The sequence below is a fragment of the Panthera onca genome, chromosome F2 (assembly GCF_046562875.1).
Source record: "Panthera onca isolate mPanOnc1 chromosome F2, mPanOnc1 haplotype 2, whole genome shotgun sequence".
Lineage (NCBI taxonomy): Eukaryota > Metazoa > Chordata > Mammalia > Carnivora > Felidae > Panthera > Panthera onca.
The window spans coordinates 17,916,635-17,942,914 of record NC_138356.1 but is presented as its reverse complement, the minus strand read 5'-3'; the positions used below and the strand labels follow the sequence as shown (position 1 = coordinate 17,942,914).

The window sequence follows — 26,280 nt, the reverse complement described above, 5'->3', positions numbered from 1 at the left end:
CTGGGCACCATTGGACACCCATAGGCATGCATAAATAAACAAACAAACAAACAAACAAACAAACCTTCACTCTAAGCCTCACATCTTATCCAAAATTAAGTCAAAATGGATCACGGACTTTAGTGTAGAACAACAAAACATTTATTAGGGAAAGAAAAAAACAAGAGAAAATCTTTGGGATCGAGACCCAGAAAAAGAATACTAGACTTGACACTGAAAATATGATCCATAAAAGGAAAAACCGATAAATTGGGCTTGATCAAATTTTAAGTTTTGCTCAAGTGGTGTAACCACTCTATTAAACAGTATGGAGATTCCTCAAAAAGTTAAAAATAGAACTACCCTATGATCCAGCAATTGCACTACTAGGTATTTACCCACAGGATATAAAAATACTGATTTGAACAGGTAAATGCACTTCAATGTTTACAGCAGCATTATCAACAATGGCCAAACTATGGAAAGAGCTCAAATCTCCATCAACTGCTGAATGGATAAAGAAGATGTACACACACACACACACACACACACACACACACACACACACACAGGAATATTACTCAGTCATCCAAAAGAGTGAAATCTTGTCATTTGCAATGATATGGATGGAGCTAGAGTGCATTACACTAAGCAAAATAGTCTGACAGAGAAAGACAAATACCGTATGATTTCACTCATATGTGGAATTTGACAAAACAGATGAACATATGGGGGTGGGGAGAAAAAAACGAGAGGGAAACAAACCATAAGAGACTCTGAAACATAAAGAATAAACTGAGGGTTGATGGAGGGATTTGGGTGGGGGATGGGATAGATAGGTGATAGCTATTAGGAGGGCACTTGTTATGATGAGCACTGGGTGTTGTATATAAGTGATGAATCAATCACTGAATTCTCCTGAAACCAATATTGCTGTATGTTAACTAACTAGAATTTAAAATAAAATTGGAAAATAAATTAAATAAAAAATAAAATAAACTAATAAATAGAATAGAACCAAACTTTTCCTCTATGCAAAACCCTACTCAAAGGATGAGGACAAGCTTTAGACTGACAAAATATATGCACAATATATATACCTGACAAAGAGCTAGTATTCAGGATATAGAACTCTCAAAACTCAATAGTTTAAAAAAAAACTCCAGGGTCATCTGGGTGGTTCAGTAGGTTAAGCATCTGACTCTTGATTTCAGTTCAGGTCATGATCTCATGGTTTGTGACTTCAAGCCCTGCATCAGGCTCTGCGCTGACAAAGTGGAGCCTCTTGGGATTCTCCGTCTCCGTCTCTCTGCTCCTACATCTCTCTTTCTCTCTCTCTCAAAATTAATAAACTTAAAAAAAGAAACTCCAATTTAAAATGTATAAAACACATCAAGAAACATTTCATCAAAGATTTATAGATGGCAAATAAATACATGAAAAGATGTTAAGCATCATCATTACTGGGGAAATGTAAATTAAAACTCCAATGATACAATCCTCAACAAGATACGAGACAACCAGATCCAATACTATGTTAAAAAAATAATTCACCACGACCAAGTGGAATTTATACCTGGCATGCAGGGCTGGTTCAATATCCACAAAACAATCAAGGTGATACATCACATCAATAAAAAAAAGGACAAGAACCACATGATCCTCTCAATAGATGCAGAGAAAGCATTTGACAAAATACAGCATCCTTTCTTGATAAAAACCCTCAAGAAAGAGGGACAGAAGGATCATACCTCGAGATCATAAAAGCCATATATGAAAGACACATCACTGATATCATTCTCAAAGGGGAAACACTGAGAGCTTTCCCCCTAAGCTCAGGAAAAAGACAGTGATGTCCACTCTAGCCACTATTATTCAACATAGTATTGGAAGCCTTAGCCCCAGCAATCAGACAACACAAAGAAATAAAAGGCATCCAAATCAGCCAGCACGAGGTCAAACTTTCATTCCTTGCAGATGACATGATACTCTATATGGAAAACCCAAAAGGTTCCACCAAAAAACTGCTAGAACTGATCCATGAATTCAGCAAAGTCGCAGGACATAAATTCAATGCACAGAAATAAGTTGCATTCCTATACACCAATAATGAAGCTACATAAAGAGAAATCAAGGAATCCATCCCATTTACAATTCCACTAAAAACCATAAAATACCTAGGAATAAACCTAACCAAAGAGGTGAAAATTCTATACACTGAAAACTACAGAAAGCTTATGAAAGAAATTGAGGAAGACACAAAAAAATGGAAAAATATTCCATGCTCCTGGATAGGAAGAACAAATATTGTTAAAATGTCAATACTACCCAAAGCAATCTATACATTCAATGCAGTACCTATCAAAATAACACCAGCATTCTTCACAGAGCTAGAACAAGCAATCCTAAAATTTGTATGGAACCAGAAAAGACCCCAAATAGACAAAGCAATCTTGAAAAAGAAAACCAAAGCTGGAGACATCACAATCCCAGACTTCAAGACCCACAAACCTGAGGCCAACTAATCTTTGACAAAGCAGGAACAAATATCCAATGGAATAAAGGCAGTCTCTTAGAGGAACCCTAGGCTTTCCGTGTTCTTCAAACACAGCTGTTTTGAGGTCAGATCACTTGGAACGATCTGAGGACTGATTAGCAAAAGGATCTTCAAGATTGGAGGGAGACAATGTGTAAGTGCTGCAAGGCTTATTTTAACAACCAAATCAAAGCGCACCTAGTTATAGGTCCAAACACTTCCCACTGCAAGCAAGGAGGAGCTCTACAGAGGATTGACATGGGGGAAAGAGCAGTGAAAACTCCAAGAGCATACACAGCATATACCAGAAACATTTCCTGAAGTGCCAGGCCCTGGACAGTGTATGACCCCTTTTAAATACAGCATTACTCTCAGGTGCAGGAAACATAATAAGCTTTCAAAACACACAAAAGACAGAAACTTAGCCAAAATGACAAGATGGAAGAATTCTCCCTAAAAGAAAAGTCAAAACGAAATCACAGCCAGGGACTTGCTCAAAATTGGTTTGTGGGACAATACTGAAAGAGGTAAAATACTTGCAAAGAGATTATCAGGAGAAAAAAGAGGCAATGGAGCAGAAAAACAATTGAGAAAATGATGACCAAAAGTTGCCCAAACTTGGTAAAGACATAAATTTAAAGATTCAAGAGCCTTGGTGATCCCTAAAAAGATAAAGAGACAGAAAACTCCACCTAGAAGTACCATATTCAAATTATTGAAGACCAAAAATAAAAGAGAAAACCTTGAAAGCAGCCAAAGAAAAAGACACAATCTAATAAGATAGACCATGAATTCAGAGGACTGCATACTTCACAAAAACAATAGACACAGACAGTAGAATTTGAAATGCTAAAAGAAAACAACCTACAATTCTATATGTAGGAAAACTATCTTTCCATAATGAAATTAAAATAAAGACAAATAAAACTACGATAATTTATCTCAAAAAAATCCTACATTATAAGAAAAACCAAACAAAGTTCTTCAGGTTGAAAGAAAATTATACCAGATGGAAACTTACAGTGTTCCTGCTGCACCCTGTGCTGATGAAGCCAAACTTGGGGCAGCTGGTAAAGAAGAAATGGTTACTAACTCCAGCACCACAAAACAGGGTAAAGAAGAGTTGATTTGAAGTTGAAAGTCAAATAATTGATAATTGGTATACTGATGTAGAAAATTTTCTTTTGATTCTAGTTTGCTGAAAATGTATACCAAGAGTAAGCATTAAACATTGTCAAATGCAAAAAAAAATAAATAAAAAATAAAGACACTCTCTTCAGCAAATGGTGCTGGGAAAACTGGACAGTGACATGCAGAAAAATGAACCTGGACCACTTTCTTACACCATACACAAAAATAAACTCAAAATGAATGAAAGACCTAACAAAAGATAGGAAGCCATAAAAATCCTCGAGAGAAAGCAGGCAAAAACCTCTTTGACCTCAGCTGCAGCAACTTCTTACTCAACACGTCTCTGGAGACAAGGGAAACAAAAGCAAAAATGAACTATTGGACCTCATCAAAATAAAAAACTTCTGCACAGTGAAGGAAACCGTCAACAAAACTAAAAGGCAACCGACAAAATGGGAGAAGATATTTGCAAACAACATATCAGATAAAGGGTTAGTATCCAAAATCTATAGAGAACTTATCAAACTCAACACCCAAAAAACAAATAATCCAGTGAAGAAATGGGCAAAAGACATGAATAGACACTTCCCCAAAGAAGACAACCAGATGGCCAACTGACACATGAAAAAATGCTCAACATCATTCATCATCAGGGAAATACAAATCAAAACCACAATGAGATACCACCTCACACCTGTCAGGATAGCTAACAACTCAGGCAACAGATGTTGGCGAGGATGCGGAAAAAGAGGATCTCATTTGCACTGCTGGTGGGAAGGCAAACTGGTGTGGCCACTCTGGAAAACAGTATGGAGGTTCCTCAAAAAATTAAAAATAGAACTACCCTACGACCCAGCAATTGCACTACTAGGTATTTATCCAAAGGATACAAGTATGCTGTTTCGAAAGGACACATGCACCCCAATGTTTATAGCAGCACTATCAACAATAGCCAAAGGATGGAAAGAGCTCAAATGTCCATTGATGGATGAATGGATAAAGAAGATGTGGTATAGGGGTGCCTGGGTGGCTCAGTCGGTTGAGCCTCCGATTTCAGCTCAGGTCATGGTCTCACAGTTCATGAGTTCAAGCCGTGCATCGGGCTCTGTGCTAACAAACAGCTCAGAGCCTGGAGCCTGCTTCCGATTCTGTGTCTCCTTCTCTCTCCCCATCCCCTGCTCATGCTCTGTCTCTGTCTCTCAAAAATAAATAAATGTTAAAAAAAAAAAAAAGATGGGTACATACATATATATATATATATACACATACATACACATATATACATACATACATACAATGGAGTATTACTTGGAAATCAAAAAGAATGAAATCTTACCATTTGTAACTACGTGGATGGGACTAGAGGGTATTATGCTAAATGAAATTAGTCAGTTGGAGAAGGACAAAAATCTTATGACTTCACTCATATGAGGGCTCTAAGATAAAAAAGATAAACATAAGGGAAGGGAAACAAAATAATATAAAAACAGGGAGGGGGACAAAACAGAAGAGACTCTTAAATATAGAGAACAGAGGGTTGCTGGAGGGGTTGTGGGAGGGGGGGATGGGCTAAATGAGTAAGGGGCTTAAGGAATCTACTCCTAAAATCATTGTTGCACCATGTGCTAACTTGAATGTAAATTATATATATGTGTGTGTGTGTGTGTGTGTGTATATATATATATATACATATATATATATATATACCTCCAATAATATATCATTACACACTTACCAAAGTAGCATAAACAAAAGTCACAACACCAAGTGCTGGTAAAGACATACAGAAACCAGATTCTGAATAAACTGCCAATACAAATGTAAAAATGGTAATACAGTCTCCGTGAAAACAGTTTGGCAATTTCTTATAAAACTGAAGTTGTAACTACCATATAACCCAACAACAACCTTCCTGACCAATTATCTTAAAGAAGTGAAGACTACACTCACACAAAACCTATACACAAATATTCATAGTAGCTCTATTCATACTAACTTAGATGTCCTTCAACGATGAAAGGGTTACCATGAAATGTTACTCAGCAATAAGAACAATTTATACACGCAACAATCTGGATGAATATCTAGAGAATTATGCTGATTTTAAAAGGTCAACCCTGGGGCACATGGGTGGCTAGTCAGCTAAGTGTCTGACTCTCAGTTTTGGCTCAGGTCATGATCTCAGGGTCATGAGATGGAGTCCCACATCCATCTGGCTCCACAATGGGCATGTAGCCTGCTTAAGATTCTCTCTCTCCCCACCAAAAAAAAAAAAAAAAAAATTCTCTTCCTCTCCCTTTGCCCCAACCCACTTGCATGCACACACACTCTCAAAAAATGAATAAAAATAAAAATAAAAATAAAAATAATAAAAAACAAAATAAAAAGTCAACCCCAAAAGGTTACATATGTGATTCCATTTATACAGCATTTAAAATATATATATACATTTTTTTATTTTTTTCAATATATGAAATTTATTGTCAAATTGGTTTTCATGCAACACCCAGTGCTCATCCCAAAAGGTGCCTTCCTCAATACCCATCGCCCACCCACCCCTCCCTCCCACCCCCCATCAACCCTCAGTTTGTTCTCAGTTTTTAAGAGTCTCTTATGCTTTGGCTCTCTTCCACTCTAACCTCTTTTTTTTTTCTTCCCCTCCCCCATGGGTTTCTGTTAAGTTTCTCAGGATCCACATAAGAGTGAAAACATATGGTATCTGTCTTTCTCTGTATGGCTTATTTCACTTAGCATAATACTCTCCAGTTCCATCCATGTTGCTACAAAGGGCCATATTTCATTCTTTCTCATTGCCACGTAGTACTCCATTGTGTATATAAACCACAATTTCTTTATCCATTCATCAGTTGATGGACATTTAGGCTCTTTCCGTAATTTGGCTATTGTTGAGAGTTATATAGCATTTTTTAACAGTATTAAAAAGAAATGGAAACCAGATTAGTTGTTCCTAGTGCCTATGGAAGGAGTAGGAGCAGGAAGGAACTACATGTGGCTATAATATAAAAGGTAATTATAATGAATCTTTGTGAAGATGGAAGTGTTCTGTATCGTGACAGTACCCAATGTCATATATCTGGGCTGTGCTACTATACCATAGTTTTATAAGATCTTAGCATTAGAAGACACTGGGCAAAGGGTATACAAGATGTCTCTATATTATTTCTTATAATTCCATCATGGGAATCCATAATTATCTCAAAATAAATAGTTTAATTTTAAATAATGATGCTACAAAGTATACTAACATGCAAAAGATATTTATGACATACTGTTAATTTAAAAGCAGGTTACAGAATAATAATTATAGTGTATAACATAATTTTGGTGTATGTTGTGTGTATGTTTATACAAGTACATAAAAGGACTTCCTGAATGCTTATTTAGATACATCTATCACTAGATGAGTGGGATTTAGGTGATTTCAATTTTCGCATATGCCTATTTATATTTTTATTTATCAATAATATGTATGAATGACTTTTCTAACATGAAAGTGAGATTACTCTTTATTTTTTAAATGTACTTTCCATGAACACAGACTAAAAGCAATACTTTGAACGTATGGGTCACACAATAATTGACAGTTAAAGTTACATCTGTTCTGAAGAGAAAAAATGATTAATACAGGTTCTATGGAAGACAAATTAATTTTGAAAGAAATTATTTTAACAACTTACATAATAGGCTGTGCTGGCTGTTGGGTGACAGGAGCACTAACATAAGCTGCAGGCTGTCCTCCCATCATTCCCGGACCATCTTAAAAGAAAACAAACACATTTATTTCAGAGAACCCGTGTATTAACACTTTATCCATAAAGAAAAAGTCACATACTAAAAATGTCACCTAAGGAAAAAATTCCGTATTTCCTTCTCAGTTAGGAGTGAGCAAAGAGCATTGCAAGAAACCACAAAATAGTTATTTCTTAAAGCTAAACAAAAAAGAAATAACTAAGCGATATAGTTGAGTTTTAAAATAGGACATTTTTAAGTCAATAAACATGTAATATTTGAATTAAGTAAAGCTGTGCTTTTCCAACTTATTTATTTTTGCTTACAAAAAAAAATAATTTTCCTGACTGAACCACTAGGAAAACATGTTTACCCTATAGATAACTTACAATAAGCAAGACTGGGATCCAAAGTATTCCTGGCCCCATAAAAATAGTACGCATCATCATAAGGAGTCCGATAATTAGCAGCCAAAGGTGGTAGCAGGGGAGGAGGAGGCAGAGGTGCAATCCTGTATCAAAAGAAAATTGGAAAAATTTTCTCATATTTCACTGCAATGTTTTTTAAATCAAGGCATAATTCTTTTACAAAAATGTTATTGAAAATGTAACTGCTGCTTTAGAAAAGCCACCATCTTGCTTTAATCTCATCAAAAATAAGGATTCAAAAAGCAAAAAATACACTACCAAATTTCAGAATCTAAGGCGCAATACTTATATGACAAAAACTTTGAATAATAATCAATTAACATCTAATTAGTCAGTATATGCAAGTATTGAACAAATATGGTCCCTGTCCCTCAGGAATAACACAAAAATAAACAGACAATTAAAGCACACCATGGAAGTGAAACAATACAAATAGACATGAGGTGCTGTAGGAACATGGAGCAGGGATATTTAAATCAGATAGGGGTAAGGAGGAAAGAATAAGTAAGGCTTTCTAGAAAAGAGAATGCTTCAGCCATGTTGCTGGAGTAACAGAGAGGACAGTGCAGGAAGAAAAAGCAAAGAGGTATAAAACAGGATTATAAATGGTTCCATTTGACTGGCAGGTAAAAGGTGTATTTTTCTAATTGTAAAATAACTTAATTGTTCTTTCAAAGGAAGTCAACCATAATGTAAACAAAAACAACTTATATATCAACAGTAAAGTCTTGGCATAATGTTTTCTATTTCATGAAGTTAAAATGTTTTAAAAACCTCTACCTCAGCACTTCATTGCTGATTAGCAAATATCTATTTCCACCAAGGCAATATTTTCCAGTACTGGAAAAGGCAAATTGGAAAAGGCAAATTCATTTAGATGACCAGAAAGGGAAAAAGGGGCATCCTAGAATGTTTTACTTTTGAGTGTATCTTAACAGGTTATCCCTTGTTGTATACTTCAAAATAATTCTGAAGAGCTAAGAAGTCATTAAAGTTCTCTCCAGTCATGAATATTTTTCACAACTTACTGGTCACTAAGTGTGTCTAACCTTATTATCCTCACTGCACAGATACGTCAACAAAGTAGTTAAGAAACTGCTATGAAAGGAAACTGTCAACATCATTAAATCTTAAATTTGTATAGAGATTTATATAAAATTTGATCCTTACAACAACCCTGTAACTACAGGTAAGAAAAACTAACTACTATTTCACTTTTACAAATGAGAAAACTAAAGTTTAATAAGGTGTGGTTTTCCCAAAATCCAGACAGTGGAGCTAACCATTTTAATCCCTAAGCCAATGCTAAGACCATCATACCATGCTCTGTCATTTCACTCCCACCTAGTCTTTTGAGTCAAGAAGCCATTAGATGAAAGAAACAAAGGACCCAATAAACAGAATACACATCACGCTACAATTTGTTAGTACTAAACAAAAGATAAGACCAAGTCCTACCGGAGGAAAGTACAGCACAGAAAAACATCAATGTTAAAAAAGAAAAACACCTGATTAAACACACTTCTCTAAGACATTAATAGTAAGCAAAAAATAAGCTCAACTCCTACTAAGGAAAGAAAGCACAGCCTAGAAAATTTCAATGTTAACAAGACAATTTTCTTTATGTATAGCCTTAGTATGGCTTAATGCTTTTTACCTATAAAAATCAAATCCTTATCCTAATACCTAAGTTACAGGTTTTATAACCTCAACACCTTTTATTTCAGGAATTTGATTTGCATAGCCTGTAAGCAATCACAGAGAAAGAGTTGAAGGAAACACAAGCTGAAATAAAGTAATATATACAAAAAAGTCACATTAGAAACTTTGTTTTGCTTAAACTGAAAGAAGTATTCACTGTTTGCCAAGTGGAAATTACAAAATTTAAGAAAATATATAGCTTTTGTATGTTAAAAGTTTTTAAAAAATAGATATTCTAAAATGTAACCTAAAGCTAAATACCAAATGTAGTTACTCATTCTAAAAATACTAAGCATCTTTAAACAATAAAAGAATGTTGTAAGGATTTCCCTTGTTTTATAATAAAAGACCAACAATGCAAACAAATTTCAAGAGAAATTCTTTGACAGAAAGCTGTTATTTGTACAAAAATCTCTGAAGGATAACTGTATTCACTTCAGCAAATCCTTCTCAACATGAAATGTAAGGATACCTTACCTAATTCCCAAACACAAAACATTTTAAACAAGCACCTGGGAGGCACCATTTCACCAAGGGTGCAGCTGGGTCCATTGTGCAAGTCTTCATTTTGAGATGGGATGGAGTGAACTGATGGGATGGGTGGGGCAGATGGGGCAGGTAAGGGAGGGAGAGGTGTCTGGAAAGCTACTCTGGGTCTTTCAGGTGGTATCTTCTCTTCAAAGTGTCTTGGTGCCACACTAAACTGCTTTAGTCTATCAGGCTAAAATAAAGAAAAAAGTCTGTTTGTTACATAAAATCATAAATTTAAAGGTAGAAATTTAAAGGTGGAAGGGACCTCAAAAGACCCTCTATATCAGACTGTCACAGAATAAAAGAATTTTACAGCAATAAAAGGCCTTGAAGATCCAATCCTTATTTTATAAATGGGGTAACTGAAGCTCCCATTTGAAATTGAAGCCCCCACATGGAAGTACATGAATCACCTGATGTCTCACCATTAATAAATAATCAAGCAAAGATTAGAGGCAGATATTAATGCTGAATGTAAAATTCTTATTATACAACATTGTGCTGTTTCTCTATCCAATTGACATTTCTGACATTAAGTGTTCTCTAGAATGATTAGCCAAGGTTTTCTGTAAAGAGCCAGAGAGTAAGTTGATCAGGCTTTGCAGGGCATGTGGTTTCTTCAAATGCTAAAGTAGCCCAAAATAAAATGTAAAACAATGAGTGAGGGTGTGCAGCCATACAATACAACTTTATTTACAAAACTAGGAAGCAACTAGATTTGGCCAAGGCTATAGTTTGCTAACCCCCACTTCAGAACATCATTTATGTATCCTCTTCTAAGATTTGACATCAAAAGTAAACCCAAAAGTATTGGTCTATTATGTCTAATGTGTTTATTTACCCTCATAAAGCCACTTGACATTCTAAAGGTTGTTTCATTTAAATATAAATAGGAATATCCATCAAATACTAATGTAACTATAAATCAAATGTTTAATAACATACTACTATATTACATTAAAAAGTTCAAGATATTAAAAGAAAGTTTTTGATTATATAAATTATTTCCAAGGTATCCATTAATAGAAGAAAATGTATTTAGCTTTGGAATTATCCTTTTTTTCCCCAAGTTGGTTTAATTCCTCAGGAATCATTTCTCAGATTAATCTAAAAGTTTTATTTTATGAGCAGTCAAGCACCCTGGGAGTGATACTGGTCCAGTATTACACTTCTTTAAATGGGCAACCCACAGGATATATACTCAGCACAAGTAAAAGTGTATCAAAAGCTGCCCATATTTGAATAATTTTAAGTTGCTGTATTCTTTGCAGGAATGAACTTTTTAATGAAATTAAAGTTTCTTAGTCATCAAAGGTAGACAAAAACTTGTGTTAGCAAATACATTCTACAGATCCCGCTACAGAAAAAGCACAATTTGAGAAGAGCAATAAAATATTACCTCCTCCCCACTTAACTGCAATGATGTAATTCATTCCATTTAATGAGAATTGCAAAATTAAAGCAAAAACAAGATTATTATCTCTCTAGTCCTACATTAAATAAAAATTACTAAAATGCTTAAACACTAGAATCAAAGATTTCAGTTTCTTTGGAAATCATTCCTATACAAGAAAAACTCAAGAAAAATATTAACGTCTATTGTAGATTGAATTGAGATAACTTTTCCTGCAATAGTGCATTTGAACCAAGTAGAAAGAACTAATTTAAAAACAAACTAAAAAAATGATGCACATATGAAAAAGGAAAAATTATCTTAGAGAAATAAACAAGAGTTAGAACTTAAATTTTATGAGAACTGAATTTATTACTATTCAAATTGGTCTAAGCTTATATTTCCCCCAATATCTTCTATCTCCACCTGCCACCACCTTTGAGGCTTATTTAAATCAAAGAGTAAACATTAAAAGATTCCAGGAACCCTTACCGATTTCTCAGGGTCTCTTGCTCCAGAAGCTGCAACCCTGAGTTCCATATCTTTTTCTCTGAACAAAATTAAAATTCTATATATTAAACAGTTAAAGTAAACATAATCAAAATCATTACTAAGGCAAATTTTAGCACAAAGTCCATGCAATAACATCTTCAAGTACAAATAATTCTATTTACTGATAATAAAGCCTTAAATAATTCTGAAAACTCAATTTTTGATTTGGTGCAAATTCACCTGTAAACTGACTTACAGTAAGTGCCTCAAGTACTTAGAAGCCTCAGCAATTCACACAGAATAAAGTACAGAAGTAAAACAAAATCTTCACTTCATGAAACAAAGACATTTAGGATACATGTATATTTTGTCGGCAAAAGGAAGGGTAAAAATTTAAAAATTAATACCATACTTTCTAGTAAGTTTCTAATAAGAGTTTTTAAGAAACTGATGCTAAAAAATTATTAATGTAAGACAGGAGATATTGGCTTTCTCTAAGATAGAGGGAAAAAGGCAAAACTAAAAGATGGTAGGTCTCAAAATTCTCCAGAACCAAGATATCTAATCCTACTTGTAAACTATAATTAGTATTTCACAGGTATTTCTACAAGAAAGATTGCAAACACTAGGACTTGTATACAATATAAATATCTATCAATTTATCATGATTATTTTTATATTGCATTTATGGGTATGCTAATCATTTCACATTATATAAGACAAAATACTTCCATTTCATATTTGTTACTACATATGAGATAATATAGTGGGCATGTAGATTTCACTAAATGCTACCCAAAATCAAAAATTGAAGAAATTAATAAAGGTATCTACAACGCCTACTATAGGATATACACATCGTCTCATTTGCTACCTATATGACACAGTAAGTGAACACTCTCATAGTATTTGTTCTACCACCCTGGCAGATTGATGTACATTGCAGAGGCTGAAATGGAAGTGATTTACAGATACATAATCATCTTAGGAAAAATATTCCATTATTTACTATGTAATTGTTTATCGCCATGTCATTTTACACAAATGCATTTTAAATTCAAAACATCTTTTTTAAATGCAAACCTTTCATTACCGTCTCTTGTTCTTCTGTTGTTCGGCCATTTGTTCTAGTAGTTCTAGTCTGTATTTCTCCTTCCTTCTTTGAATAAGTTCTCGATCTTCACCTCCTAGAAAGTGGTAAGAAAAAAAATTGTCTAGTGGTATCTGAGTGGCTCAGTCGGTTAAGAATCCAACTTGTGTTTCAGCTCACATTGAGATTGAGAGAGATTCTCTCTCCCCCTCTCTTTCTGCCCCTCCCCCGCTCACACTTGTGCTTGCTCTCAAAATAAATAAATAAACTTAAAAAAAGGGGAGGGAAATTGGCCCTCTTTTTTTAAGATGATTTATTTACTTATTTAGAGAGTGAGAGAGAGAAGGCGCATGCACGCAAGCAGGAGAGGGGCAGAAAGAGAGAGTCTGCGCTGTCAGAGCATCTCACAAACTGGTCTTAACTCTTAAGGAACATCTGCAACTAGAAACTCGAATTTTAAATAATATAAATATAATTTTTAATTATATCAAAGAGTACTGCATGTGCAGAAAATATAAAAGGTAAAATCGTGTATCATTACCTCTTCAATTAATTTCACAATTTATGAATATCTACTATATGTCAATCACAAGATACATTACTCTTTCCTAAACCTCTATACCTCAAAAACCTTAAATAAGAGAATACTCTAATAATCTCCATCCCCATTTTTCTAATAATTGAGATAATAATTGCCACTAGTAACTCCCACAAGCCCCTTAAATTTAACAAGTATGTCCAAAATGAACACTTCAAAAGCAATTGCCCTTCTTTGTTTTCTGTTAATGGCCTGATCATTGAACCTCAAAACCTGCTATAACTTTGATTGCTCATTCTCTTATTCACTTCATATTCAGATCCTCTTTCTATTCTCACCACAATTAACCTTGGATCCAACCAATCTACATTTCACCTAGACTGCAGCAATAACCTCCTAATTAGTTTCTCCATTCCCCTCCCTCTGCTCCAATAAATGCAGCATATTTATGTAAGATTAACTGTCTTAAAACACAACATTAATCACATTGGTACCCTGCTCAAATTCTACCTCAGTTCTACAGAAAAAAATATAAACCTCTCACCCAGGTATCATGTGCAAATCAAGTTGTGCAAACATTTATATCCACAGAAGATCATTATTACTGCATTTAATTTTTTGGACTTAGAGGTGATTTTTTTTTTTTTTTTAGGCTATAGTTGACACACAATGCTACATTGGTTCCAGGTGTACAACCTTGATTCAACAAGTCTATACATTATGCTACGTTCACCACTACTGCAGCTACCATCTGTAATCATATAATGTTATTATAGTTATCACTGACTACATTCCCTATGATGTGCCTTTTATTCTCATGACTTATTCATTCCATATCTGAAAGCCTGTATCTTCCACACCCCTTCATCCATTTTGCCCATCCTCCCACTCTGTTCCCCTCTGGCAACCATCACTTTGTTCTCTGTATTTATAAGTCTGACTCCACATATTTGTTTATTAATTTGTTTTTCAGATTCCACATCCAAGTGAAATCATACAGTAGTCATCTTTCTCTGATTTCACTTAAGTGTAATAACATCTAGGTCCACCCATGTTGTTGCAAATGACACAATCTCATCCTTTTCGTGGTTGTGTTATTACACACTCACATTGTCTATATATACCACTTCTTCATTATTCATTTGTCAATTGAGGGGACACTTAGGTTGCTTCCATATCTTGGCTATTATAAATAATACTGCAAAAAACATAGGGGTACATATATCTTTTTAAATTAGTGTTTTCATTTTCTTTGGGTAAATACCCAGTAGAATTATTGGATCATTTCTATTTTTAATTTCTTGAGGAACCTACATACTGTTTTCCACAGTAGCTGTCCAATTTGCATTCTCATCAATAATATATGAATTCCTTTTTCTCGATATCCTCACCACCACTTGTTATTTGCCTTTTTTTTATTCTAACCATTCTGACAAGTAGAAGGTGATATCTCATTGTGTTTTTGATTTGCATTTCCCTGATGATTAGTGATGCTGAGAATCTTTTCATGTATCTGTTGGTCATCTGTAGGTCTTCTTTGGAAAAAATATCTATTCAGGTTTGCTGCCCATTTTTAATTGGATTTTTTTTTTTTTTTTTTTTTGGTGTTGAGTTGTATAAGTTCTTTATATATTTTGGATATTAACCCCTTATCAAATATATCACTTGCAAATATCTTCTCCCGTTCACTAGGATGCCTTTTCATTTTGTTGATGATTACCTTTGCTGTGGAAGGAATTTTAGTTTAGTTTAGTTTAGTTTAGTTTAGTTTAGTTTAGTTTAGTTTAGTTTAGTTTAGTGTAGTTCCAAAAGGTTATTTTTGCTTTTGTTTCCCTTGCCTTAGGAGACATTTCTACAAAGATGTTGCTACAGCTGATGTCAGAGAAATTACTGCCTGTGTTCTCTTCTAGGACTTTTTTTTTAGTTTCTGGTCTCACATTTAAGTCTTTAACCCATTTCGAGTTTATTTTTGTGTACGATGTAATAAAGTGGCCCAGTTTCATTCTATTACATGTAGATGTTCAGTTTTCCTAGCACCATTTATTAAAGAGGCTATCCTTTCCCCATTGTATGTTCTTTCCTCCGTTGTCATAGATTAATTACCTATGTAAGTGTGGGTTTATTTCTGGGCTCCCTATTCAGTTCCATTGATCTATGTATCTATTTTTGTGTCAGTACCACACTGTTTTGGTTACTGACTGTAGCCCTGTGATACTATCTTGAAATTTGGAATTGTGATACCTCCAGTATTGTTTTCCTTTCTCAAAATTACTCTGGCTATTCACTGTCTTTTGTGTCATTCAATACAAATTTTAGTATTATGTTTTCTGGTTTTGTAAAAACTTCTATTGGTATTCTGCTGGAATTGCACTGAATCTGTAGACTATGGTGGGTAGCACAGACATTTTAATAATAATTCTTCTAACCCATGAGCATGGAATATCTTTCCATTTGTGTCATCTTAAATTTCTTTCATCAACGTTATTATTGCATATGTTAGTGACACAAAATAACCTCTTAATCTAGACATGCATCATCTGAAACACCACACAAATCACAGGATAGCAAAAATGCAATTGAGCCAGAAATTTCTCTACTACCTTAATTATTAGTTTCCCAACCATCAGTGAACATACAGCATCTAAGTATGCCCATTAAACACAGATGTCAGCAATTGTGAAGTTCCCATAGGAATAAGACAAATAACACTAAGGTTAATAATAATCTTTTATATTAAAGTAGATCTATCCATTCTACTTCTGACCATGATGGAGTAATAAACACAGAACTTAACTTTCCACCATAAAAGAAAATAACAAAACTAGGCAAAATATGAAATATAGTAAAACCTTGGTTTGTGAGCATAATTCGTTCTGTGCTTGTGATACATGCTTGTGATCCAAAGCACTTGTATATTAAAGCAAATTTCAAGAACCACTGGCTCAGTTGTAATCATGTGACATTTGGCATCACATACTACTCATATTGCAAGACATCACTTATTTATCAAGTTAAAACTTATTAGAAATGTATGCTCGTCTTACAGAACACTTGCAGAACAAATTACTCACAATCCAAGGTTTTACCATAACTGTTTTTCAGACACTGGACAACAGGTAGCCAAGGACTGTACTACCTGAGAGAAAGAAAACTAATGAGGTGAGCACTTTAAGCACTGCCATTTCTGCCTGAATCTAATTTACAGAGCATAGGTACAGGGAGGGAGAATCCAAACAAAGCCAGGAAACTAAGCAAATCACATAAAGATCAAGATCAAGAAGGCTAAAATGTCTAGAAGTTTACGCCAAACATCCAAAAAGAAGCATAAAAAGAGCTTTAGAAATCTGTGGAGGGGTCCCTTCAGACGTTACTGTAGACTAGTCTATGAATGCACGGGATAAAATCCCATTAGGCTGGACAGAAAACTATGGAAGACACAAACTGAAAAATTCTCCAACATCCTCAAAGTAGAGACAAATTCAAATTCCAGCCAGCTATAGTGCAGTTCTCAGTATCCCTTATAGTGTTCAAAGAAGAGGCCCCCAAGAAAGGTCATTCTGTAGTAACAAGGCTGGATTGTCCCTAGGAAGAAAGCTACCCTAAGATTTCCCTAGCTAAGCTTAAAGTAAAATCTCAAAAAGACTGGTTCTTAAATATCAGAAAAATGTGACTGTAGTAGGCAAAATTCTAAGGTAGATGCTATGCTACCTGCCTTCTGGTGCTGACTCCCTGTATAAACTCTCCCCATGAGTATAAACAGAACCTGTAACATGCTTCCAGCCAACAGAAAGGAGTTTGCTAATATGATTTAGGTACCAATTCTGGATCAAAATTCAAGTCTGAATTACTTAAAAGGGAGATTATCTTGGGTGGGCCAGATATAATCAGGTAAAAGCCCTCCCTGAGTTTAGATATTCTCCTTGTTGGCATAATAAAGTGAGCAGCCATGGTAAGGTAGCACACATGGCAAGAAACAACAGATGGCCTGTAAAAATTGTGGGTGGTCTCCAGCTAACATCCAATAAGAGGCCCTTAGTAATACAACCACCAGTAAATGAATTCCACCAGCAATGTGAATGGGCTTAGAAGTAGATTCTTCCCCAGTCAAGATTCAGATGGAAAATAGAGCCTGGCTGACTCTATGAGACCTGACCCTTATGAGACCTGAGCAGAGAACCTAAACTCCTGATCCACAGACAAGATGAGATAACGTGGGATGTTTTGAGCCCCAAACCTGTGCTAATCTGTGATGCAGCACAGAAAACTAATACAGTGACCAATAATTATTAGAAAAGTTAGTCAATAGAAAAAAAAAAACAAAACACAACAGATGATGAAACAAATAAAGACATTAAATTAGCTACTGTAACTATGCCCAAGCATTTAAATAAAAATGGGAACATAGGGGTGCCTGGCTGGCTCAGGCAGTAGAGCATGCAACTCTTGATCTCTCAGGGGTCGTGAGTTTAAGCCCCACATTGGGCATGGAACTCCCTTAAAAAAAAAAATTAACTGGATTTAATGGAACTTTAAATATATATATATATATATATATATATATATATATATATAGGAACATAATGAGGAAGAAATGAGAAGCTGTTTTAAATTTTTTTAATGTTCATTTATTTTTGAGAAAGAGAGAGACAAAGCAAGAGCGAGGGAGGGGCAGAGAAAGAGGGAGACACAGAATCTGAAGCAGGCTCCACTCTGAGCTGTCAGCACAGACCCCGTTGCAGGATTCCTATGGAGGGCTCGAACTCACGAACTGTGAGATCATGACCTGAAGTGAAGTCAGACTCCTAACTGACTGAGAAACCCAGGCGCCCCAAGAAGCTGTTTTAAACAAAAAACAAAAACTGAGGAGTTCTTCTTCTATTTAGCAGAAAGCTACAAGAGAACACTACTCAAATCCTACAATGGTGAAAAAGCTCAATCATCTACAAAACTGTAACTTTTAAAAAACCTGTCAGAGAGCTGAGGTTATAAGCAACCAGGTAAAGTGATTTCAAAAGGGCATAAAAACCAATCCAAAGAGATGGGATAATCCACATTTTTTACCTTTCCCAGAGTATGAAGAAGTAGGCAGTTACCTTAAAAGCAGGTAGGAAGAAAAATGCTGAAATGTTAATGACTTCTTAAAGGCTTTGAGCAGGCTAGAATAACGATATAGATTCTCTGGAATCTACCCAGACACAAGGGGAATCTCACTCACTTCTCTACCTTCACCAGAAGCTTATGAGACTGGAGATGGGGCAACAGGAGACATATGAAAGAGACCATTCTTTCCAGATCCTTCTTTCATTATAAAGCAATGGCCAGAATCTACTGGTGAAAGAGCAGAAAACCTGCTTGGACACAGTTCTGAACTTACAAAAAGCAAAGTCCTGTTACTGTTAGGGGAAGGGCACGAAATTCTCACACAACAAGCTCCACAGACATAAAGGAGGGTTTGGCTACCACTCTGGGAAGCATCATGAACACTGAGACTTATTTCTGAGAATGAGACACACAGAATCAGCCTTGCACCAAAGAAAAAGCAAAAGCAATCACTCTGTTAGAGTCAAACAGGTCCTGAAAACTGACAAAGATGCAGGCACACTAAGAAAATCCCTCCAGCACTCCAGGTTCCACATTAAGAACAAGGTAGTCAGAGAATTTAAAACTTGATTTAAACAAGTGGTAGAAGAAAAACTAAAAAATCATTAAGTATGCACAAGACATGAACATTACTACCAACCAATTGACCTACTTGGCATTTATAAACCACTACACTCAACAACCATACAATGCACATTCTTCCAACTACACACTAAACACTCACCAAGATAGACTATATTCTGGGCCATTAAAAAGTATTTTAAATTCAATTTGAAATTGAAGTTATACAAACTGTTTTTTCAGACCATAAGGGAATTAAACAGTCAGTAATAAAAATATAAAAGGAAAATCCCCAAATATTTGAAAATTCAAATGCATACTTCTAAAAAAATCAATGATTCTTTTATAAACCACATAATATATTGTTGTTTTTGCTCTCATTAGACACAGTCTTAATTTTTTAAATAAAGCATAAGTTCTTGGAGCAAAACTATAGGAAGACAAATTTCAATTCAATTGAAATGAGAATTTTATAACAATCAGATTGTGCTGCCTCTAGAGTTCTTTATGGGTCCATACAAATATAGGCTGGGGGAAAAAAAACAATCATTAGATAAATCGCTGGATTAAATCACTTCAACGGTTTGTTCCAAGCATTAGAGTCTATTATCTCACCAAATATTCATCCATAATTCCTGGACTGCAGTAATGATAAATTCATGACATTCAACATTAAAACTTTAGAGTAGAGTAATCCATTTATTGATAACATTATTTGTCAGTGAGCTCTCAACAAAGAAAGCCATTTCTCCAATTTTTACCATGTTTAACAAAATACACCGTAAGAATGAAGACTTTATCTTACTTACTGATAGGTTACACTGGTAAATTCTCAATTAAAGACATTAGAATAAAACTCTAGTTGCTACGCCATATTTTCTCACCATAACCATCTCAAGGAAATAAAGATCTGAGAATATCATGCAATTAAATATCTCTAAACCAAGATTTAAATTACTGACTGCTTTTGGGTTAAGTGAATCAAAAGTGTTATCTAATTTCCTCACATACTTCCACTGAAACCAAATTTCAGGTAATTTTTTCTAATAGTTTTTACACAGAAATCAGACCACTTTTCTATTTTAAAGTTACACATAGGAAATAAGTAAGGTACTCTTCACACAGTTTCTGAAATTATGACAAGTAGCAAATCAACATACTTATATTAAGCAACGACCTTCATTTCTGATAAATAGAAAATTTGGATTATGATGATTTGAACAAAACACTTCAAAAACCACATGGAAAGAACATAGGAAAGATGTATATCAAAGAATAAAAAGGTTTAGTTCAGGGAAACTAAACTTAAAATGTAAGGCAATTCTGTGCTAGCTAAAAAGAAGAATGAAGAAAAAAAGCTATCACATACAAAACAGAATAATAAACAGTCACACTACAACAAGGTTACTGAAATTAATATTTCATGCATCATCTATGTAAAGTTCATCAATAAATAAAAGTTATTCCACTTTAAAATTATATACAGACTGGGTGGTTCAGTCATTAAGCATCTGACTTTGGCTCAGGTCATGATCTCAATTCGTGAACTCGAGTCCCACATCAGGTAAGCTTGAGCCCCACTTCAGGTGAGCACAAGCCCCACTTTGGTGAGCTCAAGCCTCACTTTGGGTAAACAGAAGCCTCACTTCAGGTGATCCCCGCTTCTCTCTCCCTCTCTCTCCCCCTCCCTCCCCCTTGTGGGATTCTCTCTCTCTGCTCCTCAATCACCTGAGCCCTCTCTCTCAAAAAAAATTTTTTTTAATTAAAATTAAAATTAAATAAAATTAGGGGCGCCTGGGTGGCTCAGTCAGTTAAGTGTCCGACTTCGGCTCAGGTCATGATCTCACACTTCGTGGGTTCTGGCCCCGAGTCTAGCTCTGTGCTGACAGCCCCTCGGGGGTTGCCCCTCCCCAGCTCGTGCTCTATCTCTCTATATCTCTCAAAAATAAATAAACATTTAAGAAAATAAATAAAAAATAAAAAATAAAATTATACAGACCTATACAATATACACTAAATGTTTAGCAGAGGGTCTACCCTAAAGTAAGCACTAGATAAATATTTTATATTACTAATAACTAGTATTAATGATATCACTGAGTTCTCACTAAAGACCTTTTATAAGAACAGTATGCAAAAGTTTAATTAATGAAGTTTTGTACATACCAAAGAGCATCCCCGCAAAAGGACTACAGATGTCTTGGTTAGTGGATTTAGATGGTTTATTATCTCGAGCACTAAAACAAAAACAAGAATTAGAACTCAAATGATTTTCAGGCAACAAAAATTTACAGTAAATTGTAGGTATGAGTTATTGGACTTTGAAAGTACTATGGACACTACAATAGTTACATATTTTTAAAGTCAGGGTAAAATCATAGCATTTTATCTCTTTCTACAGTGAGACCTTGATATGTATATTCAGCCTCTATAAATATATAACCTTTTTCTTCAGTCTGTATTATTGGTTCTATAGATTCCCAATAAAATTCTTTTATATAAGAACAGTTAGCCCAATAAAAAAAAATGAATATAAATACAAATAAATCCTAAAAAAAGAAGTGAAAAGTGATACCTATATGCACACTAGAAAAAGAAGATCATCCCTTAAAAACTCCTTCCTTGAAATACAGAAATGGGGGAGGGGGAGGAGAGACAATTTCCTCAAAGAAAGCCTAATCAGACCCAAATAGCAAATTATCTTATCTCAAGCACTTCAATATATTACTTTCTTCAGAGAAAATAGACACCTTTCGTGACATAATGACATTATTATCTCCATTATGCACTATGGATTCAGAACTGTTTATCCTTATGTATGGTATAAGAAAGCCACCAAAATTAAACTATAAACAGAAAGAGAACATGAATATAAAATACATATATTTCCATTCTTTTTGACATGACAGATTATGAGCACTAATTTTACAAAGTAAGCATAAAAGTTATCTACTCAATAAGCTGAAAATCAAAAAGAAATTTTTTTGAAAGGAAAACTCACATTGGACGAACATTTTCAATTTATTCCCAGTTAAGTTACATCACTCCCATAACTCCAAGATATTATAAATTGATTTTTAGTCCATTAAACTATATGCTTATTTGTCCTTTCATTATTTCAACCAAATTTAAATACCTTATAATTATAGGGACTTATTTGGAATACGTTGGCACACTTATAATCCAAACTTGCAATTCAAAATAACGCTGTAAAGTACTATAAATTTTCATTTAACACAATTCTCCCACCCTCCTTTTTCCCCTTTAATTCTTTTCTTATTAATAAGGAATCTGTTAACATACTATACCTTCCTACTTATTCAGTAAGCCAGTTTTAGCAGCTGCAGTTTCACAGTGTAATGACTGAAGAGCAGAATTCATATTACATACTATACCTTTTATTTCCAGCAGATGAAATGCGTATGTTTGAATGCTCTGTGACATCACCACCATACTCCTTAGGAGGCACATTCCCTTGTCTGTTCCCGTACATCCTTAAAAACACATTAGCTTATAGAGCTTGCTCCACATACAGTGGGCCTTCTCATATATCTCTTTGGTGATTTTACATTTGATGTTGGAGATGTTAAAGGGAACAAAGTGTTATAATGAAGTTTTACTGTAAATATATTTGAAAATTAACATGAATGAGATTTAATTCAAGTATGATTTGCTGGTTAATAAGAAACTACTAAGAGATTAGATTCAATAGTCTTTAAAAAAAAGAGGTTATTATAAATTATTTGAATATAACTTCTAGAAAATTTTAATTTCAAACTATTGTATATACTAAGACTTTTTTATCATTCATTTAATTCAAAGAATATTTACTGAGGACCTGCTACATGCAAGTACTATTTATTCATTTATTCTAGGCACTGGGTATATGAATGTGGCCCTTGCCCTCATGAGGATTACAGACACATTTCACAATCAGATCTCTTTTTGCTGAAAGAAACAAAATTCAGATTCTTGGAAATTATTTCACTGCATATAAAAACCTTTTTTATAGCAACTGTCTTACCAATTAAAATCAAATGTAGCAAGCCACAACATTTGATAACATTGTAAATCACATGAAAGAATAAATATTAGCAAAAGGAGAATGGAAAAAATTATAAACAGGCTGATATACGCATAAAAACTTATTAGTTCACTTTACTCACAAGGTCTTGGACAACAAAAAAATGTATCAGAATGTTTGTTTTCTTCTTAAAAATCCTTTCCAGAAAATAATTTTAATATTTTTTCAATTAATCTTTTTTTTTCCACTTGGCAAACATTGATTTCTTTAGCTTAATTCCTCATACCAGAGAAATCAACATGACTTTTCACACCAACACTTATCAGCATCCATGAAAATCGGCATTTCACAAGTCATATTTCTTTTCACTGCTGTTAACAAGCTATACTGTCTCTCAAAAGGACTATTAGAAAGAAACAGGGCTGTTAAAGTATTATTCAATATTTTCGGTGAATTTCATTTTCACATTAAGAAAAATGGCAGTTTTTAGAAGAAAAGGACTTCTCATTCTCAACTTCCCAGCATAGAAGTTGTTCTTCATTTGTTCCCATCACACAGACGACTATCAATATTATCTAGGAGAAAAGGCTACTGAGGATTATAACCTTCATAATATAGAACCTGGCATGTTACATAAATAGCTTCCATTTTTTAATCCATATCTAAAATAACAGAAACCTCCAAAAGCCACTTCAAAAAGGAATTTCACACTATTTCAATTTATCAAAATACAGCTGGTTTTATAGCTACACCTATGTGCTCAAAACTCTGTTTTAAACTGACATATCAGTTTCGTCATTCCCTATTGCTACCACTTAAAGAATTGGTAAATATAAACTCAAACTAATTTGTAATTTATAATGCCAAGCAACCAGAATTAGTTATACTAGTCTATATTAAATATGCAGGAGCAGAAAAGAGTTATCAGAAATGCCTATTTGGAAGGGTGGTCCTTGGCTGGCACCTGGAACACATATTTTGGGAGGGGTCCCACCATTCCCCGGATGGAGAAAAGTGGCTCACTGTGCATATACTGTTTATACAAACCATATAGTTTATGTTGAACATCTGCTTTCCTTCAGAAGTTCAGAATTTTCCTACATCCTCGAAAAAGGGTGCCTGTGTGACCAGCCCACAATAAAAACATGGGCGCTGCGTCTCTAATGACCTTTCCTGGTAGACAACGTTTCACTCACGCTGTCACAATTCAATACTGGAGGAATTAAGTATGTCCGGTGTGAGTCCACTAGGAGAGAACTCCTGGAAACTTGCACCTGCTTACCTTCAGACTTTGTCCATGCCCCTTCTTCCTCTGCTGATTTTATTGTGTATCCCTTCACTGTAATAAGTCATACCCATGAATATAACTACAGATACAAAGTCTTGTGAGTCCTCCTGCTGAATCACCAAACCTGGAGGTGGTCTCCCATTACTCGACAAAAATAAATGTGATGTGGTAAAGTACTGCCTGAACAAATGAAAGTTTTCAAATATAAAGAAATTTAAAGTTATAAATTTTTAGAAACATACTTTGTGATTAAACCAGAATTAACCAGAATTAAAGACTATTTAGATATACAAAAATCTTTCTAAAATTTTTCTAAGAACTGTGGCTTCCTGCATTTTTAGGTAAGTTCTCTAAAGACATTTGCACTTGCAATTCTAACCTATCTTTATGTAGCTATAACCAAAGTACGCTATATCCAGAGCAACTATACTAAAACATGTTTTACAATTTTTTCAATATACAGAGCTATCTTAATAAAGTAAGCACCATAAACACAAAAGGCCATATTCAAAGTTCCTTCCAAATTAATCATTTTATTTATGTATAAAGTCAAGGTCTATGCTAAATTCTACAGTAAAATCACAAAGACTTCCCAATGAACTGCCTATAAGGAAGACAGCTTTAAGGTATACCCTTTCACTAAAGAAGAAAATTTCACTATCAAAACTATAAAAGTCCCCTCCTGTTGCTGACAATTACAATAAAATCAAGACTAGAGAAATGTTTAAGAGGCCCAATAAAAGCAGAGATACACATTTCACCAAAAAGGATAAAATAAAATCTTAAGGCATCCTATTTAATTGTATGAAATGACTCATAATAGGATTATGCTTACTTTGTTAAACCAATGAAAAACTATTTACAGATAGTGATTCCATAAATATTTTTTAAATTTACTAATATAAGATTTTAAAAACAAAAAAAAACTAGAAGGGAACCCAACAAGCTGTGAAGTCAAATTATAAATTCATAAAAACAAAATATTTACCATCTCTTGGTCATAGATTCCTATGGCTCACAGCAAGGAAGAATCATTTTTCACCTTACTTTTAAAAAACTCATCTAGGGGTGTCTGGGTGGCTCAGTTGGTTAAGCGTCCAACTTTGGCTCAGATTAGATCTCACGGTTCCTGAGTTCCAGTCCGGCGTCAGGCTCTGTGCTGACAGCTCAGAGCCTGGAGCCTGCTTCAGATTCTGTGTCTCCCTCTCTCTCTGCCCCTTCCCTGCTTGTGCTCGCTTGCTCTCTCTCTCTCTCTCTCTCTCTCTCAAAAATAAACTTAAAAAAAATTTTTTTAACTCATCTAATTCACAAAATAGTTACATCATCTTGTTTTCATATCACGAACTTCTCTAATGTGAATGAATTCTGTTATTAGGGGTACTCTCCTAGATGTTAAAAATACTGAGCTATTAACTGTGGATCACCCTTTTTCCCTATGTTTTCAGTTGTTTCACAATTTTTATATTTACTTTAATAAATGATTTTCTAATATCAAGCCCATCTTTAAAATGGAGAAAATAACAGTATTAAAATAGCCCTTTCAAAGATAAATGAAAATTAATTACTATATATTTTTAAAAAGTTATATCAAATAACTCAAGTTCTAATTAGCCATTTCTCCTCATTTATATCTTACATATTAAGCAGGCACATTTCTTACAATGTCCCACACTAAGTAAGCATGTACTCATCCATGTGGATAATACACAGATTCTAATTTCAGATGGCATGTTATTTC

General features: G+C 34.4%; 1 protein-coding gene across 15 annotated transcripts in view; it reads right to left on the bottom strand.

Annotated features, from left to right (window-relative positions):
* Nucleotides 1-26,280, bottom strand: part of CSPP1 (centrosome and spindle pole associated protein 1) — a 154,168-nt gene that overhangs the window by 67,884 nt on the left and 60,004 nt on the right. For 11 of the 15 annotated variants that reach the window (XR_013553383.2, XR_009603485.3, XM_060610672.3 and 8 more), the window contains 7 exons: nucleotides 22,626-22,724; nucleotides 21,397-21,467; nucleotides 13,035-13,128; nucleotides 11,942-11,999; nucleotides 10,038-10,246; nucleotides 7,786-7,907; nucleotides 7,345-7,423 (listed from right to left, as the gene is read on the bottom strand). Coding sequence is in view for 13 of the 15 variants with exons in the window: in XM_060610672.3 (XP_060466655.3) it covers nucleotides 7,345-7,423; nucleotides 7,786-7,907; nucleotides 10,038-10,246; nucleotides 11,942-11,999; nucleotides 13,035-13,128; nucleotides 21,397-21,467; nucleotides 22,626-22,724 (732 nt within the window). In the remaining 2 variants the exon portion in view is untranslated. The remainder of the gene's footprint in view (nucleotides 1-7,344; nucleotides 7,424-7,785; nucleotides 7,908-10,037; nucleotides 10,247-11,941; nucleotides 12,000-13,034; nucleotides 13,129-21,396; nucleotides 21,468-22,625; nucleotides 22,725-26,280) is intronic. The other 4 variants (XM_060610675.3, XM_060610680.3, XM_060610685.3 and 1 more) reach the window with 2 other exon arrangements.